Genomic DNA, 15,302 nt, shown 5'->3' on the forward strand with positions numbered 1-15,302 from the left:
GATGATGCATTTTGTCATGCGTCTCATTTCATATCAAGTAGCATACGGGGTATAGTTTTATGAAATTCACGCTGCAATTCATGCTTCTACGCTACAATATCTTTTTTTTGGTGATTGTTTTATTAACTTTGAATTGCGCTGCTTCACCGCGCTCGGCTTCGAATCAGGGGTATTTATCCATCTCCTCCACTTTTCCTCCAAACCACCTCCTCAAATAGAGGTCCCACAAGCGAAATGAACATGAAATAGATCTTGCTTGCAAGATGAAAGGAACAAATAATAAGACTTAAGAAAGCCTTGACATAAAAAAGAAACAAGTACCACGTAGCCACGGCACCAGTACCATATCTCGCAATAGAAGGGTATTAGCCAGTGCCTTTGCCTTCATCCAAACCGACATTTCATAATTATCCATTAATCTGGCCTCTCGCTATTGAGTCAACAAGACTCGCCCCTGCAGAAGAGGATGTGCATCCGCAAAACATCGCATCCAATCGAAACGCCTGGTTACTCTTGCCAAAAGACCAATGATTTAATTAGTCGAACCACCGTAGTTGTTTGAGAGGTTGGATACCGAATGACTAGACGCTAACGAGTGTGTTTTGTTGGTTGTTTATTTTGCTGTGAAGCCAGTTGGTATAATATAAAGTGTGCCAAAAATAACTGCTGCTACCTTTCTTCTTTTTCTGATTCATATGCCATCTCGAAATTCGACCATTTGGACCAGTGCCAGAGTATCATATCCAAAAATATCATGCTAATTAACCCCAAGAATGTATAGAACAAAAATATGCTGTATCGGGAAAAAAAGACTGAAAATCGCCAACGCCAGCTGAAATAAGGCCATAGAGAGCATATGTAACACGCCATGTATATCGCTCGTGAAGATCCAAGAAGAAAAAAGCTAAATGACTGAAAAAGAAAAGAAAAAATTGCGGATAGAAATCCAAGTGTGTTGTGTTTTGCTGTAGCGTAACTGCAAATCAAGTTACGCATATTTTTATAGGTCGTACCACGTCGATGATATCATGTAATTAGCCAGCCATTTTGCGGAATCCCTCGACGCCGAGCAGTGGTACTTCAATCTCGCTGAGGGCGATGATGCCTTCATCGCGGCGCCTCTCGATAAAATTGTTGCACTCCGCCACGACGAGGCTCCACTCCGACAACGCACGCCCCGAATAAGACAAATTCTTGAGGAACGCTCCGGCAGGTTTGACGGGTCCTACTCTGCCCTCACTAGGCCGTTGCTGACTCGAGCTGGGCTGAATAGTGGGAGAAGACGGGGAAATGGTTTCGTTGGGGGTCGTATCGCCACTGCTCGTCTCAGACCCAGTCGTGGTAGGCTCTTCCGGAATTCCTTCGGTGGCTATGGCAAGCGACAACTTTCGACGAGGTTCAGCAACTGGTGAATCAAGAGGGCTTGCGTTCTTTGCAGCTTGCACCAGACCACCTTGAGAGCTTCCAGAAAACCTTCGCGTCGGAATCATCAACGGAGGGAGAACTGGACCACCTCCACGCTTCGCTTGAAAGCCAAGTTTTGCTTGAGCCGGTGTAGGTAGCTTCGGGCTCACGAGCATTCGTTCTAACGGAGGCAACTGCTGGTGCGGCTGTGGCCAGCCAAGGACAAATTTGAAGTTGAATTTGGGCTCTTCGAAGACCGGATTTGATCCGTCAGAGTCGTCACTCTTGTCAGATTTGGCTGTCTTGGGAGGGTTGGCTGAAGTGTTTTGCCGCGATCGGGAGTTTGCAACCTCTCGGCGCGCATTCTGAAGTCCAGCGTCCGAAGATTTGACAGGCGACGTATCTGGAGTTTCCTGAGTTGGAGAATTGGCCGCACTGAAGGATAATAGCTTTAGAAAAGACCACTTCTTCTTGGGGTCATTCTTGGCAAGCAGCCCGGTTTCAGCGCTCTTCTCGCTGGAGGGCAAATCTATGATACTTGATGCCTTGGTAAAAGTATCAAACGTCACAAAGAGGCCTGGCTGCGGAACATTAATCTCCTGTCGAATGATGATGAATCGCTTTCCCAAGGTAGGTGACATTGGCGCCGTGGCAGGGCCCATCCGGCCGGCTTCGTCTGCAGCCTGCTTAAGGTAGAGATAGTGCGACCAGACAGACCTGAGTCTCTTAGAAGCCAGAGCAAAAATCTCCCTATTATCAATGATTAGAATTTCCTTCCCATCACAATAAACAATTTCAGCGGGGTTTGTGAACTTACATATCTACCTCATCCTGGCTGCCCACTTCGCGACAGACTCGCCAGCAGAGCAGACGCATATAGTAGGCTCGCACCATTGGGCACCAGTTGTTGAAAAAGGCGTTGAACGTCTCTTCCGACAACAGCCAGTCGCGGCACACCATTAATTTTTGCTTGGGGTCTTTGGCAATGGCATCCCACATCGTGTAGATGAAGGAGATTATTCGAATTTCTGACAGCGTATTCAGCGAGGTCAAGGCAAGTTTACAGACATCAGTCCAAAAGGACCAATCGATATAGCTTGTCGGGTTTTCAACCGTCTCAGCCCGGTGGTAAACGAATAGAACCTCTTCCAATAGGTCACACAGCGTTGAGCATGCGGTGCTGTTATACCTGGATGTCCTGCTTGCGGCGGCTTTCAACAGCGCCGAGAAAGATTCGGCAAATGTGTGTCTTGCTCCCGCAAATGTTGGCGTATCATCAGCGAGAATGTCCTTGAGCAAAATTACAAGTCTATTCTCTGACATGCTCTTCATCAAGTTGCTTGGCGGCATAGGCATTTGTAGAGCCGCCGCTTCAGCTCCTCGAGCCGAGGTTGCTAACTGTGAAGGCTCAAGCGCAGCCTGGCGATGAACGGTGCTATCGAGAATCGACAAAAGCTGTGCATGAACAAGAACAAACGCCGGTGACGTTGCTTTTTCAGTTAAAGAAAGGCTCGCTGGCATGAACTCGTTGGATAAAAGGTGAAAGTATTTGGCAAAGATGAAAATGAGGTCGGTATCGCGGCCTTTCCAACGCATAACCCACGGGCCCGTCCATGGTACCCTCGCCACAAGCAGAGGCATCTTTGGGATCCGCTTCAGAGTGTTCCACAAAGCTCGGGGCGAGGACCAGGCCAGGTTGCTCAGCTTCGGCGGGAATGACGCCGCTGTTTCCATATCAACTTCGCCGTTGTTTTTGCGAGTGAGGCCCATGTTTTCAGAGACGCGACGGATCAAGTCTGGGGTTAGACCCCAAAGTCGTACTAAGATATCAGCTACACCGGGCGCAAAAAAGAAGGCATATGCGCAAGTCTTGCCAGCAAACTCAATCAAGCTCGGAGGCACGTGGCGGAGAGACATTTTTTCGACCACAAACGCCATCTGCCTCACCAAGTTGGACACAAACATGGTTCTGATGTTGTGCTCAGCCGACTCTGCCAACAGCGCAGATTGATCCGAGCTCGATGAGTCAGATGAGCTGGTGGATGATCTCGCGCGAGCACGATCCTGAGGAGACCGGTCTGCCAACGGCAAGAAATAAGGCGTCGTCTGGCGCCACTCGAGGCGCATCATGATAACAGTCGCCGCCTCGAAGAGCAGTTGGCGATCCAGTCCCGGCACGGGCTGTTGGTGCTGAGCCTCGAGCATTTCCAGGACAGCGCCCCACCATTTGTTTAAGACACCGGCCCTGCAGTCAACATCCTCAGGTCGCAAGCCGCTAAGAGATGCCTGGCTGGTGGCACTCTTGAGGAAAGGCAAAAGTAGCGTCTGGATCAGCGCGCATTTCTGGGCCACAGGCTTGGAGGCGAGCCCACGGAACTCTAGATCCAAGTTCTTGAACTGCGACCAGAGGGGATCGGGCATGCGCGGTGGCATTTCGACCGACGACTCATCTGTGGTGAGCGCCGTGGAGTTTGTCTCGCCGGAAGTGGTGGATTGCGAGACATGCGAGTCGATGCTATTGGAGCCTGGGTGAGCCAAACTGGCGGCAGAGGAGGCGCAGCTAAAATCGGAGTCGATGCTGTCAGTTGTTTTAGACAACGAGGACGCGGGCTTTTGTTTGATCCTGGAGAAATAGCTAGTTGCACGAGCGAATCCCTTTGTCGCGGGCTTAGCAGCTGGGTCAACTGGACGGTTTTGGCCCGTCTGATTGGTCGTAATTTCCTGGATACTGGCTGCGACAGCCCGTTTCAGCTTGTCGCCGCGGCTGGGCTTGGCCTCGGGCTTGTCGCTCGTCTCGGCCGGGGTCTCTGGCTGCATCTTGAGCAGCGAGCGCGACGACGGCTTCCACGACCTCTTGGTGAAGTTGGCGATGCTTGCAGATGTCGAGTGGGAGCGATCCCGGGATGGTCGAGGAGGCACCGCCTCGACCTCGACGTTGCTCAGGGGGCTTTCAGTTGCTGTGGCGGGCCGTTTTTCTTCGCTAAGCGGAGGAAGGGGGGGCGATGGGCTCAGCATCAGCGTCGTCGTACTGGGCATCTCGAATGGTTGTCAAGCTGCGCAGCCATTGTCGGGGCCCATCGCTAAGCGAGGCTGCTGATTTAGTCCGCAGGTGGTCGTAGAGTTTTGATGGTGGAGGAGGGGGTTCCAGGTCGACATAATCGGCATTGGGGGATGATGATTCGCTCTCAGGAACGCTTGGAAGAGAGATGTCGAGTTTAAGGTCTATGTCAGTGTTGAACGAGGGTATTTCAAAGGCCGATACCTCAGCCGAGTCCTTTGTAGAGCGGCCAAAGGGCGACTTGGTCCGCGATGGTAACGAGGGTAAGTTTGGAGATGAGTGGGATCGTTGGGAGAAGGAGGATGTCGAGGGCAGTTCCACAGCCGAGGCCATGATTGCTGTTCCGCTCATTGCATGGCCAGCAGCGGCGGTTTCTGGCTGATTGGTAGATATGCTGGCTGTTCCGGCAGGGTCCGGGAGATGCTATGGCCGTCGTCGAAATGCGCCTGTGTCAACCCGTCACGCCGTCCAAACTAATTCAACATGGCCTGCTGGTAACGACAGTGTGTGCTCGGTCTGTGATGGCCCGGAGGTGAGTGAGTGAGTGAGTGAGTGAGTGAGTGCCAGACTCAATGCAATGCCGCACAAGAGTAGAGAGTATGGCGATGTGATGGGCTCGCGAGAGAGAAAAAGCTTTCCCGGCCACGATAACGATAGTGATCAGAGGCAGAAACGCAGGGCTTTCCGGGAACGGTGAAGCAGCCTCCGCATCGAGAGAGAGAATCGCCACGGCAGCCCGGCTGCTAGAGACTGGCAATCGTCGCTACAGCGCTACATGCACAGGCTCAGTCAGGCACAGGAGGCTGCTCTGCACAAAAATGGCCTGCCGATTGCGCCCAGGAGAGCGGAATGACGGAGATGGGCAAATTGGATGCGGTTGCTGGTGGCGTAGGCTAGTGCAGATGAGGGCCAGCAAATCCCTACAAGCCTCCATGCGCGCTGCCAATTGGTGTGGCAGCCTGGCCAGGGAGCTTTGCTTCTTCAGGGCTCCTGTGATTTTTTACTCTCCGGCATAGAATTGCATGTAATTAATTACAGGCGACTCCGTCCCGGTGCATGCGCGAGGCACCGCTACTCCATTCAGGGGCTGTTCGTTGCCTTGCACTAGAGCCCTTCGGTCTCTGTTCAGCATCAGCGCCAGCGCTAACAGGCCAACATTGACAACATTCGCAGCACGTTCACATATAAACTGCCATTGACGCCACAGCTAAAAGAGCTTTGGATGCGGTTGCGTTGCTCTAAAGGTGCCGCTGCAGTGCTACAACCGTTCGCGCTCAGCCTCGCTTCCAAAGATAGATAGACGACGAATCCGGACGCACGACGTAGTGCGAGACAAGGCCTCCCCCCTCTTCTTGTTCCCTTTTTTTACTTTGCACAATTCGAAGAACAAAAGGGCAAAGGAAAAGAAAGAAAGGGACTGCAGTGCAAGGGCTTTCTCCATTTCTCTCGGGACTTTCCCAAACGGTACCTTCAGCAGTTCCTAGCGCTTCCTAGCTGCCGCCCGCCATGTCCAGTCCTCTACGCCATCAAATTTAAGGTCGCATCACGGCGTGGCCAATGGACGGGCTGTGGCGCGGTGGCTGCCCTATCCACGCATTTACAGCTGCAGCACGCGGTCTTGGTGGGAAACGCCCTTTCCGCGGGCCCTTCCGATAAGCGCCAACATGTCCATGGAGGTTTTGGCTTGGGGGCACAGAATGCGCGACAATGTCTCTGGCCAATTTTCCGCCTCATGCTGAGACAGACATCAAAGGCCGTTCTGTCAAGGAACATCGCACAACAAGACGCCCGTCCCCGCAAAAAAGTGGCGCAACTCTACGCATCACCGCAGTTTCGTCTGCAGTACAGAAGACATCATCCAGTCGGTAGATGTGCAGGACGTGCTCGGACGGAAACGCCTCCAACAGCTTAGGACTGCAGCCGTCCAGTCGGTCAATGCAGATCTTGACCCCGTGTCTCTCCGCAGCTTCAGTCGCCACTACCATCAGCGGAGGCGCAGATCGGCTCCAGCGCTTTTGTTGTTTGCTAGTCCTAGTCACCTGGTTGAGTTGTTCTTTGGGAGGCCTATGATGAAAGTGATTGCCGCTGCGGCTTGTATGCTTGTACCTTGAGGCGAACAATCAGACTTCCGTCGCCACGACAAAGTGCTTACCGGCCTGCCTTCTTTATATGAGACGTCGGGAAATACTTGGCAGGTGAGTCGAAAGAAGGGAAGATTGGAAAAAAGGGTTCCACAGCCGTCGTGCCATAGCTACGGATTATTGGATGCAATTTAAATGCCCCATTAAAGGTACAGGTGGTGAGATGTACATGTGTGTGTGTGTGTGCATGTGCCGCCCTGCAGTCGTCATTATGCCGGATGATTTGTCGATGTAACCAAGCAATGGCGAAAGTGATTTTGGTAGAGTACAACTAAGTATGTACCGTTGTCACGTACCTAATAACTCCAAAAACAGAAAAACGTGCTGTAAGCATGAATTGAATTTTGCGGCACGTGTGGAAAGCTCGGTGCAATCTTCAAAGGATCACACCGTAGTCCGGGCTCAGCAGCCAAATTCATGCAGCGAGAGGCATGAGCCCTTACATGTAAATCAACCGCTTATGTTTTGCTCTTTGAGCGGTGTGTGCTCTGTGGAACTCTGGTACTCCCTGTATCAGTCACAATTGAGCTGCATGCAAGCCCAGTTTCAGATCTCTGTTGTCTCACAGCTTCCTAGAAGCGTCTCCCTTTTACCAGCCATGATGCACGGGCAAAGCAGTTCATCAGCCAACGCAAACAAGGGCAGGCGAGCAGACAAGAAGCCCATACTTCAGAGTCATATTATGGGGTTCAGAACAAGTCTAACAAGCTGAATCATACGAGGAGGCTTGGCCACAATAGCTGGCTCTCTTGGCGAGGCACGGGCGCGCCGTCGAAGAGGATCTAGCTGTAGTAGCGATGGAGTAATGCAAACACCGCGGCGCCGCTACGTCGTGGCTTTCGGCTTGTCATCATAGCCCCAGTCTTGGGACCAGCTGAAGTTCGATGGCGGCTCGCTGTCCCGCAATAAGTTCCATTATTATGGCTTCTAGAGAAATTCGGCCTTGTTCCTTTCTCGATGAGAGCCAGCATTATTGCTACTGCTAACAATAGTCCAGTAGGTGAAACCCGAGCGGAATATGGATAACTACATCATCGAATTGCACAAAATATGCATTGAGCAACGCGAAAGGGGTCGTCAGCCAAGACTCAAAGAGGCGAAAGGGCGAAAGGGCGACAGGGGAACAGCGATCTCCCTTCTTGGCAGCCCTCGCACAAATGAATCACCGGTGTATGAAATCTGCAGACACCAACTCTAGCACTACAGCATAAATGGGGCAAGAATGATTTTCTTTGAAAAGAAAAGAAGCAAAGGAAAAAAAAAAAAAAAAAAAAAAAGAAAAAGAAAAAAAGAAATGCATGCATGGAGGTGTTTCCCTATCTTCATGCACCATGTCCTTGGGATTATCAAGACATCAGTGTTTGGTAATAGTAGGGAAAGATTTGATCTTGGCACGTAGAAAAATCCTTCAGCAATCGAGCACTGGAAAAGCTCGGTGCTGTACACACATATGCCGTTCAACAAAAAGACTTCACATTGTTCGTTTTCACCTACCGGTTGGAGGCCTGTTGCTTTGCGCATCTGCGTCAGGAGTCTTCCTCCCTGAGCAAAAGCTAAGACAGCAGAGATCTGTGACGGATGCGCAAGGGTGATTTGCATTACGCACCACAGTCCTCTGGTGCCCCTGAGAATGATATTGTCATCGTCGGCTACGACGGTAGGCCACCGCTGTTCTCAGCTTCATCTCAACTGGATTCGCCTGCGGGATGCATGTCGAGCTGAAAACAAGACGAGGTTTGAGCCGGCGAGAAAAAAATTTCTCCTCGAGAATAGAATATAGAGGGGCATGGATTACATAATCCAGATATGCCGAGCTAGTGGACCTGAGCCATTGGGTAGGTAAAAACCCCAGCACTCTTATCATTATTGAAAGAATACGCAGAATATTTCTCTGAGCTTATAAAATTGACAGCGGTGTCTGTATTTGAGTCCAAGAACTATTCTATGACGGCCTTTACAAAAACGAACCCACTAATATATACCTGCGACGCTATATACGCATCTGAATATCATCCAGTCTTTTCACGATGGCGCTGATCGGCTCTACGTAGTTCCGATTACCTCAGCAGATCAGCTTCTGCAACTCGATCTGCAAACCATGGCGCCCCACCGCAATCTCACTAGAGCTTGTCCACTGTCTTAATTTCCAGCTCGCTGCGCAACGCCGTCTTCGTCGCGACAGCTGGGATGCCTCTTACAGCGCAACACGACTGCATGCATCCATCGGGTTTCACGAATGCGTTCAATCAACAGCCCAGATTCCCGCAAAAGTGCAGGGCGGACTCCAGGCCGGCTCGCCGAGTCCCGGCAGTTGCGCCCATCCAATCAGCTCCCCACGACTCGGGGCGTTTTCTTTGTCTGTCTTACCCCTGATCACCTGTTCAATTCACGGCCGTTTGCTCCGTCCAAGCGGTGCCGGCATGCGTGCGTGCGTGACTTGAGTGCGTGAGAGGCTTGAGGGGTCGCTCTGGCAACCTTGGAGGACCTTGGCGGCTCTCTTGGCATAATCGTATCATCCCATCCCACTGCAATATCTGACGCTCCCTGCTGTGGAGTGGTCCGTACTGCGCCAACGGCATTGGAGTGGTAGTGCTGTCAAGAGAGTTCTTACGCGTAGAGAGAGGCACTGCTAGTAGATGATACCAACAGCAATCGCAAGAAACAGCAGCCAGCCACGCAGTCATCTCGGCCGTCATCCGTGCCAGATTCACGCTGCACGCCTTCATGTACAGCATCCCACGATCAGCGAGAAATCTTTGAGCGGCCAGTGGCCCTGTCGTCATTGGCGAGGACCCGGCCCACACTAGCTGCCCCTTTAGCTCCCTTCCAGGCCTGTTTGTGTCTCTGGCGCTGCTGCGATCCCTGTAAGCAGGTCGCCAGATCCTGGTCCCAGCACGCGCCACAGCGATAGAGTAGCTCCCCAAGCTCCCGTAGTGCTCCACTGGGCGATTATTCTCAGTTCGAAGCCCTCTTGTCTGTCGTAACGCCAAAGCTTGTTGGGAGCCCAATTCTCCCAGACAAAGGCGAACTTGCATCTGTCAAAGGAAAAGTCGGAAATCTCGTCTGCGGCCCGTTCATCGCATTGGAGCCGCCAAAGTGCGCGACGGGAGAATCTATAAAATCATCGTGGGTAAGCTGATCGCAGAGGCCGCCAACTGGGGGGAATCTCGGAGTCGCATCTGCACTGCATCCGAACAGCATCTTTCGCCGACTGCCGACAATTGCTCAGCCAAAAGTTGTATTTAAACGGTCAAAGTTACCGGCACAAGAGTCGCCGTAGAATCTCGCCATGGATTCACACGTCAACGGCGAGCGAGTCGCAGAGATCGACCCCCAAAACCCATACGCGTCCAGCAGCAAATGGCGCCATCAAGAGTCGACTAAATATGCCCGCCACGAGGCGCAGTTCCAGGCGCGCGATCCCACGACTGCCGGCACAACCGACGAGCTGGCGAACTATCTCAACCAAACTCGAATTGAACCCCAGGTGAACGGACACGGACACGGACAAGCAGCGGGAAACTACCAGCCCATCTCGCTGGCTCATGGCCAAGGACAGCCTGCCGAAGATGTTGTCGCTAGCCATTCAGACGAGGAGGAGACGGATGGCAAAGACATCGTGTGTGGTCCTCTTCTCAACTATCGCCGCATGGAACAGGGCTACTGGTACGGAAGTGTCCTTGTCGTCACAAAGGGCGGCGGCAAAGATGCGCTCTTTGAGCCGCTGCTGGTCTTGCGACGGGCTATGGGACAGGGTGACGAGAAGACGAGGCACGTCCAGGACGCGCAGGTCTACGGCGAACGCCTCTATTCAGACAAACGAAACACATTCTGGGCCTTTGGCCTCAGCGTGCCGCTCGAAGCTGGGGAGACTCGATACGACTATGAAGTCCTGGGTCTGCGATATTCCACCACTCATAAGCCGCGAGTCAACAGCTTCTACATCCCTGCCGCAAACGAATCCATGCGCATGATGTTCTACTCTTGCAACGGCTTCAGCGTCGGCACCGACGAAGATGCATGGAGCGGCCCGTGTCTGTGGAAGGACGTTATGCGGAAACATGCGGCGGCGCCAATCCACGTCATGATTGGTGGTGGTGACCAAATCTACAACGATGGCATCAGGGTCAACGGCCCTTTGCGTACCTGGACTGACATCGGCAACCCCAAGAAGCGACAGGATTATCCCTTCCCCGAGAAGCTTCGCGCCGAGTGCGACGACTACTATCTGAAGAACTATATCCGATGGTATAATACGGAGCCTTTCTCAACAGCAAACGGCCAAATCCCACAAATCAATATCTGGGATGACCATGATGTCAGTATAGTCTTATGATATCTGAGCACAGAACTCCATGCTGATATTTGCACAGATCATTGACGGCTTTGGATCATATGTCGATAAATTCATGCAGTGTGACGTTTTCCGTGGCATCGGTGGTACCGCCCACAAGTACTACATGCTCTTCCAGCACCATCTCCCTCCGCCACCGTCTACATACACATCCGGTAGGATTCCACTCATAGTATCAAGGACACATTTGAGGGGAATATATGGGTGCTGATACGTTATTAGATTTTGCCACTCACGACGTTGATGGCACTCAGGGCATTGACCCCAATCAACTGATTGATACCTACGTTGCACCGGGGAAAACGGAGCCGCAGTATATCGTTGGCCAGAAACCTGGACCTTATGTTGCGGAGCACTCGTTTAACATCTACACGCGATTGGGTGCTCGTATTGCTCTGCTTGGTATCGATGCCAGGACTGAGGTAAGCCACTGCATGATTTCTATGCCCATTAGTTCAATATCTAAGATGACAGCGCACTCGACACCAAGTCAACTATCCTGAGACCTATGAACTCATCTTCCAGAGACTACGGAATGAGCTACAGGCCGCCGCCAGGTCCGGCCAGCCCATCAAGCACTTGATCCTGTTACTCGGCATTCCCATTGCTTACCCAGTACGTTTGTTATTTCTCACGCTGGTCCGTTCCCGGGAGTAAAAGTACTAATGAAAAATCATCACAGCGCTTGACTTGGTTAGAGAATATCCTTCGAAGCCCTCTTATCGGCCCCGTCAAACTCCTGAACCGACGATTTGGCGTTGGCGGTGGCTTCTTCAACCACTTCGATGGAAGTGTAGATCTTCTCGACGATCTTGATGATCACTACACGGCCAAGACCCATAAAATCGAGCGCGCGCAAATGATTGTAGAACTACAAAAGATTTCCGCCGAGTTTTCAGTACGAACCACGATTCTCGGAGGCGATGTCCACTTGGCAGCTCTAGGCCGCTTCTACTCCAACCCCAACCTCAAGATTCCCACCGAAGAGGATAGCAGATACATGGTCAACGTAGTCTCGTCAGCCATCGTCAACAAGCCTCCGCCACAGGCTGTCGCCAACCTCTTGGCACGGCGAAACAAGATCCACCATCTCAACTCCAAGACGGATGAAACTCTGCTGGATCTGTTTGACAAGGACCCCGGCAACTCCACCAGGACGGCCAACCACAATAGCTGCACGATGCCCAGCCGCAACTTTGCTCTCCTAACTGAGAATTCTCCCACAAGAAGTCCCGATGGCTTTGTGCCAGGGCACGGCGCCGATGCACCTTCGCATTCATTCTTGGGTTCTGATGGCCACTCACCCCTGCATCATGGCGAGGTTGGGGCTGGCACGAAGCACAAGGCAGCTGCAGACGCAGAACATGGCCAAGGCCACGACGGCAGCTTGGATATTCGCATCAACGTCGAGATTGACCAGCACGATCCAGAGGGCCTGACAGAGAGCTACGGCTTGACCGTACCGACGTTGACATATCGTCCAAGGACTCAAGCGTCCTCAAGGGCCATATCCACTGCCACTAGCCAGTCGGAGCGGCAGCAACGATGAATGTCTGGTTTTTGGTGAACGGTCCGACGATTGTGGAATGAGTCTCGATCTTCATGATCAGATACCCCAAGGATGTTTGCAGAGGAGCAGGGCTGATGCGTTGGACGTTGTGGCAACTGACCAAATGCCAGCATAGTTAAGAGATGGGAGATACCAATGATGCGAGGCAGGGGACGGAGCACGTCTGGAGTGTTGTAATAGATACCTAATAACTTTCCTTCTTCGGAGTGTATAGTCATTCGCTAGAATTGGACGGCTTGGTGTGCAGTGTATTCAGTGTATTTCTAGTACGCAACTAAAAGAATCAAAATCGTTTGAACCATGATTAAGTGCAGCTGAGGAAAAAAAAAAAAGAAGGAAAAATATCCATTCTCCTTCGCCCATGTGGCGTGCGATGTTCTTAGTGCCAGGTACACATTCGCCATACAAACTCCACCATTCTACAAGCCTCCAACCACCGGCGCCCGATATCTCCATTGCTTCACGGCTCTCGACGGAGCCGCTGGCCGACGTCGGTGCCCCAATTGGCCAATCCCCAGACGCTTAATCGCCTCGCATCTGGGGATTTCTAGGGTCGAGGCCTGCTAACGTCATGGTGGTGGCCCCCACTGCCCCTCATCTCCAATCGCCTTTAACCCGCGATAAGCCGAGACAGCTTTTGGCAACACACGATGATGGCAGGATAAAAAGATAAGAAATTGGGGTAAGAGCCTCTCTTTTCCAGGTTTTCTTCTCTCTTCTCTTCTCTGTAGATCTTTTCTTGCTTGTGATACCACATTTGACGAATTAGGAGAAGAAGAAGCAGAGCGTTTTCCATTTCACATTCCATACACAATGCAGTCTGCTATGCTGAGAAGAGCTGGCGCAAAGGGCCTGCGCAACTGCGGGTGCAGAACCGCAAGAGCTTCCGTGGCGACACTCGCGGCGTTTAGGCCTCCGACCATCACAAACGAGCCTAACGTGAGTAAAGATCAAAGAGAAGCAAGCAATCATGGCATTGATGCTAACGTCGAGTCCGTGTAACAGCAACACTATGCCAAGGGCAGCCAGCAGCGAGAGGGCTTGACGGCGGCCGTGGAGAAGCTCCAGCAGAAGCTTCCTCTGGAAGTCCCCGTTGTCGTGGGAGGCCAACAGGTGCGTTGAATCTTAATGACGAGATAGTAATGTCTTGTACAAGGACATATGGAACTCTCAGTACCAAGACGTGGGAACCAAAGCTGACAACTGCCCTCTAGGTCAAAACCTCTTCTCTCTCCAAACAGCTCAACCCTTCAGACCACTCCAAAACCGTCGCCTCCTACCACACTGCCACTCCCGCCGACGTCTCCAAGGCTATCGACGCCGCCCTCGCCGCAAAGCCGGCCTGGGAATCTCTCCCCTTTTGCCGACCGCGCCGCCGTCTTCCTCAAGGCCGCCGACCTCATCTCCGGCAAGTACCGCTACGACATCATGGCCGCCACGATGCTCGGCCAGGGCAAGAACGCCTGGCAGGCCGAAATCGACGCCGCCGCCGAGCTGGCTGACTTCTTCCGCTTCAACGTAAAGTACGCCGAGGAACTGTACAGCCAGCAGCCCGAGCACCACTCGCCGGGCGTGTGGAACAGGCTCGAGTACCGCCCGCTTGAGGGCTTCGTCTACGCCGTCAGCCCCTTCAACTTCACGGCCATTGCTGGCAACCTGCCTGGAGCCCCTGCGCTGATGGGCAACGTGGTTGTCTGGAAGCCCAGTGACTATGCCATTGCGTCCAACTGGCTTGTCTACAACATCCTGCTGGAGGCTGGTCTCCCCAAGGACGTCATCCAGTTTGTGCCTGGTAACCCCGTGGAGATTACCAAGACGGTCTTGGAGCACAAGCAGTTTGCGGCCCTGCACTACACTGGCAGCACGGCCGTGTTCCGAAAGCTGTACGGCGCCATTGGCCAGGGTGTTGCCGAGGGCAGATATGGATCGTACCCCAGGATCGTGGGCGAGACGGGCGGCAAGAACTTCCACTTGATCCACCCATCAGCCGACGTCGAGAACGCCGCTGTGCAGACCGTCCGCGGTGCCTTTGAGTACCAGGGACAAAAGTGCAGTGCCACATCTCGTGCTTACATCCCCAAGTCTCTCTGGCCCGAGTTCAAGGAGCGCCTCGTCGCTGAGACGAAGAGCCTCAAGCAGGGCGTCCCCTGGGATCACGCCAACTTTGTCGGCCCCGTCATCCACGAGGCATCCTTCAAGAAGCTCTCTGGCGCCATCGATGAGGCCAAGAGCGACAAGGACCTCGAGCTCGTCGTCGGCGGTACCTACGACTCGTCCAAGGGCTACTTCGTCCAGCCCACAATCTACCGCGCCTCCAGCCCTTCCCACAAGTTCCTCTCCACCGAGTTCTTTGGCCCCGTCCTCACCACATACGTCTACGATGACGCCGCGCCCGACGCCTTCTCCAAGGCCTGCGAGCTCGTCGACTCTACCTCCGAGTACGGCCTGACGGGATCCGTCTTCGCCAGCGACCGGGAGGCACTGCGCTTCGCAGAGGAGAAGCTACGCAACGCCGCGGGCAACTTTTACATCAACTGCAAAAGCACCGGCGCGGTGGTTGGCCAGCAGCCCTTTGGCGGAGCCCGAGCCAGCGGCACCGACGACAAGGCCGGTAGCGCGAACCTATTGACGAGATTTGTCAACATCCGGTCGATCAAGGAGGAGTTTGCGACTACGACAAAGGTACTGTATCCTAGCAATGAGGTCTAAGTAGGGGTTACCCAAACTCTACTTGATATATACTGTATATAATAGGGGTTAAACTTGATGGATGGC

The 15,302-nt window shown here is 52.8% G+C and overlaps 4 protein-coding genes across 4 annotated transcripts; 3 read left to right on the forward strand and 1 right to left on the reverse strand.

The window, feature by feature from the left end:
* Window positions 1–109: 109 nt before the first annotated feature.
* Window positions 110–5,523, reverse strand: TrAtP1_003626 (uncharacterized protein). Its single transcript, XM_014088048.3, has 2 exons — window positions 2,222–5,523; window positions 110–2,154 (listed from the first exon to the last, which is right to left on the reverse strand). The coding sequence occupies exons 1-2, from the start codon at window positions 4,438–4,440 to the stop codon at window positions 1,035–1,037; spliced, it is 3,339 nt and encodes a 1,112-aa protein (XP_013943523.2). The 5' UTR covers window positions 4,441–5,523; the 3' UTR covers window positions 110–1,034.
* Window positions 5,524–9,892: 4,369 nt separating this feature from the next.
* On the forward strand, window positions 9,893–12,506 carry TrAtP1_003627 (uncharacterized protein; the record flags this gene model as incomplete). The annotated part of the gene is made up of 5 exons (XM_014087369.2): window positions 9,893–10,921; window positions 10,977–11,112; window positions 11,180–11,379; window positions 11,432–11,572; window positions 11,640–12,506. 5 exons carry the CDS (start codon window positions 9,893–9,895, stop codon window positions 12,504–12,506), a joined length of 2,373 nt encoding a protein of 790 aa, XP_013942844.2.
* Window positions 12,507–13,340: 834 nt separating this feature from the next.
* On the forward strand, window positions 13,341–13,649 carry TrAtP1_003628 (uncharacterized protein; the record flags this gene model as incomplete). The annotated part of the gene is made up of 2 exons (XM_014087335.2): window positions 13,341–13,466; window positions 13,533–13,649. 2 exons carry the CDS (start codon window positions 13,341–13,343, stop codon window positions 13,647–13,649), a joined length of 243 nt encoding a protein of 80 aa, XP_013942810.2.
* A 306-nt stretch (window positions 13,650–13,955) lies between these two features.
* TrAtP1_003629 (uncharacterized protein) lies at window positions 13,956–15,236 on the forward strand (the record flags this gene model as incomplete). The annotated part of the gene is made up of 1 exon (XM_066111963.1): window positions 13,956–15,236. One exon carries the CDS (start codon window positions 13,956–13,958, stop codon window positions 15,234–15,236), a length of 1,281 nt encoding a protein of 426 aa, XP_065968043.1.
* Between the last annotated feature and the right edge of the window lie 66 nt (window positions 15,237–15,302).

This window comes from Trichoderma atroviride, chromosome 2 (genome assembly GCF_020647795.1).
Source record: "Trichoderma atroviride chromosome 2, complete sequence".
NCBI classification, from domain to species: domain Eukaryota; kingdom Fungi; phylum Ascomycota; class Sordariomycetes; order Hypocreales; family Hypocreaceae; genus Trichoderma; species Trichoderma atroviride.

Bases quoted from the DNA above. Each gene is read 5' to 3' on its own strand.
- TrAtP1_003626 (XM_014088048.3), bottom strand. From the start codon at position 4,440: ATGCCCAGTACGACGACGCTGATGCTGAGCCCATCGCCCCCCCTTCCT. The intron at 2,155-2,221 runs GTAAGTTCACAA...CATTGATAATAG, and splicing joins AGCCAGGATGAGGTAGATAT to GGAGATTTTTGCTCTGGCTT.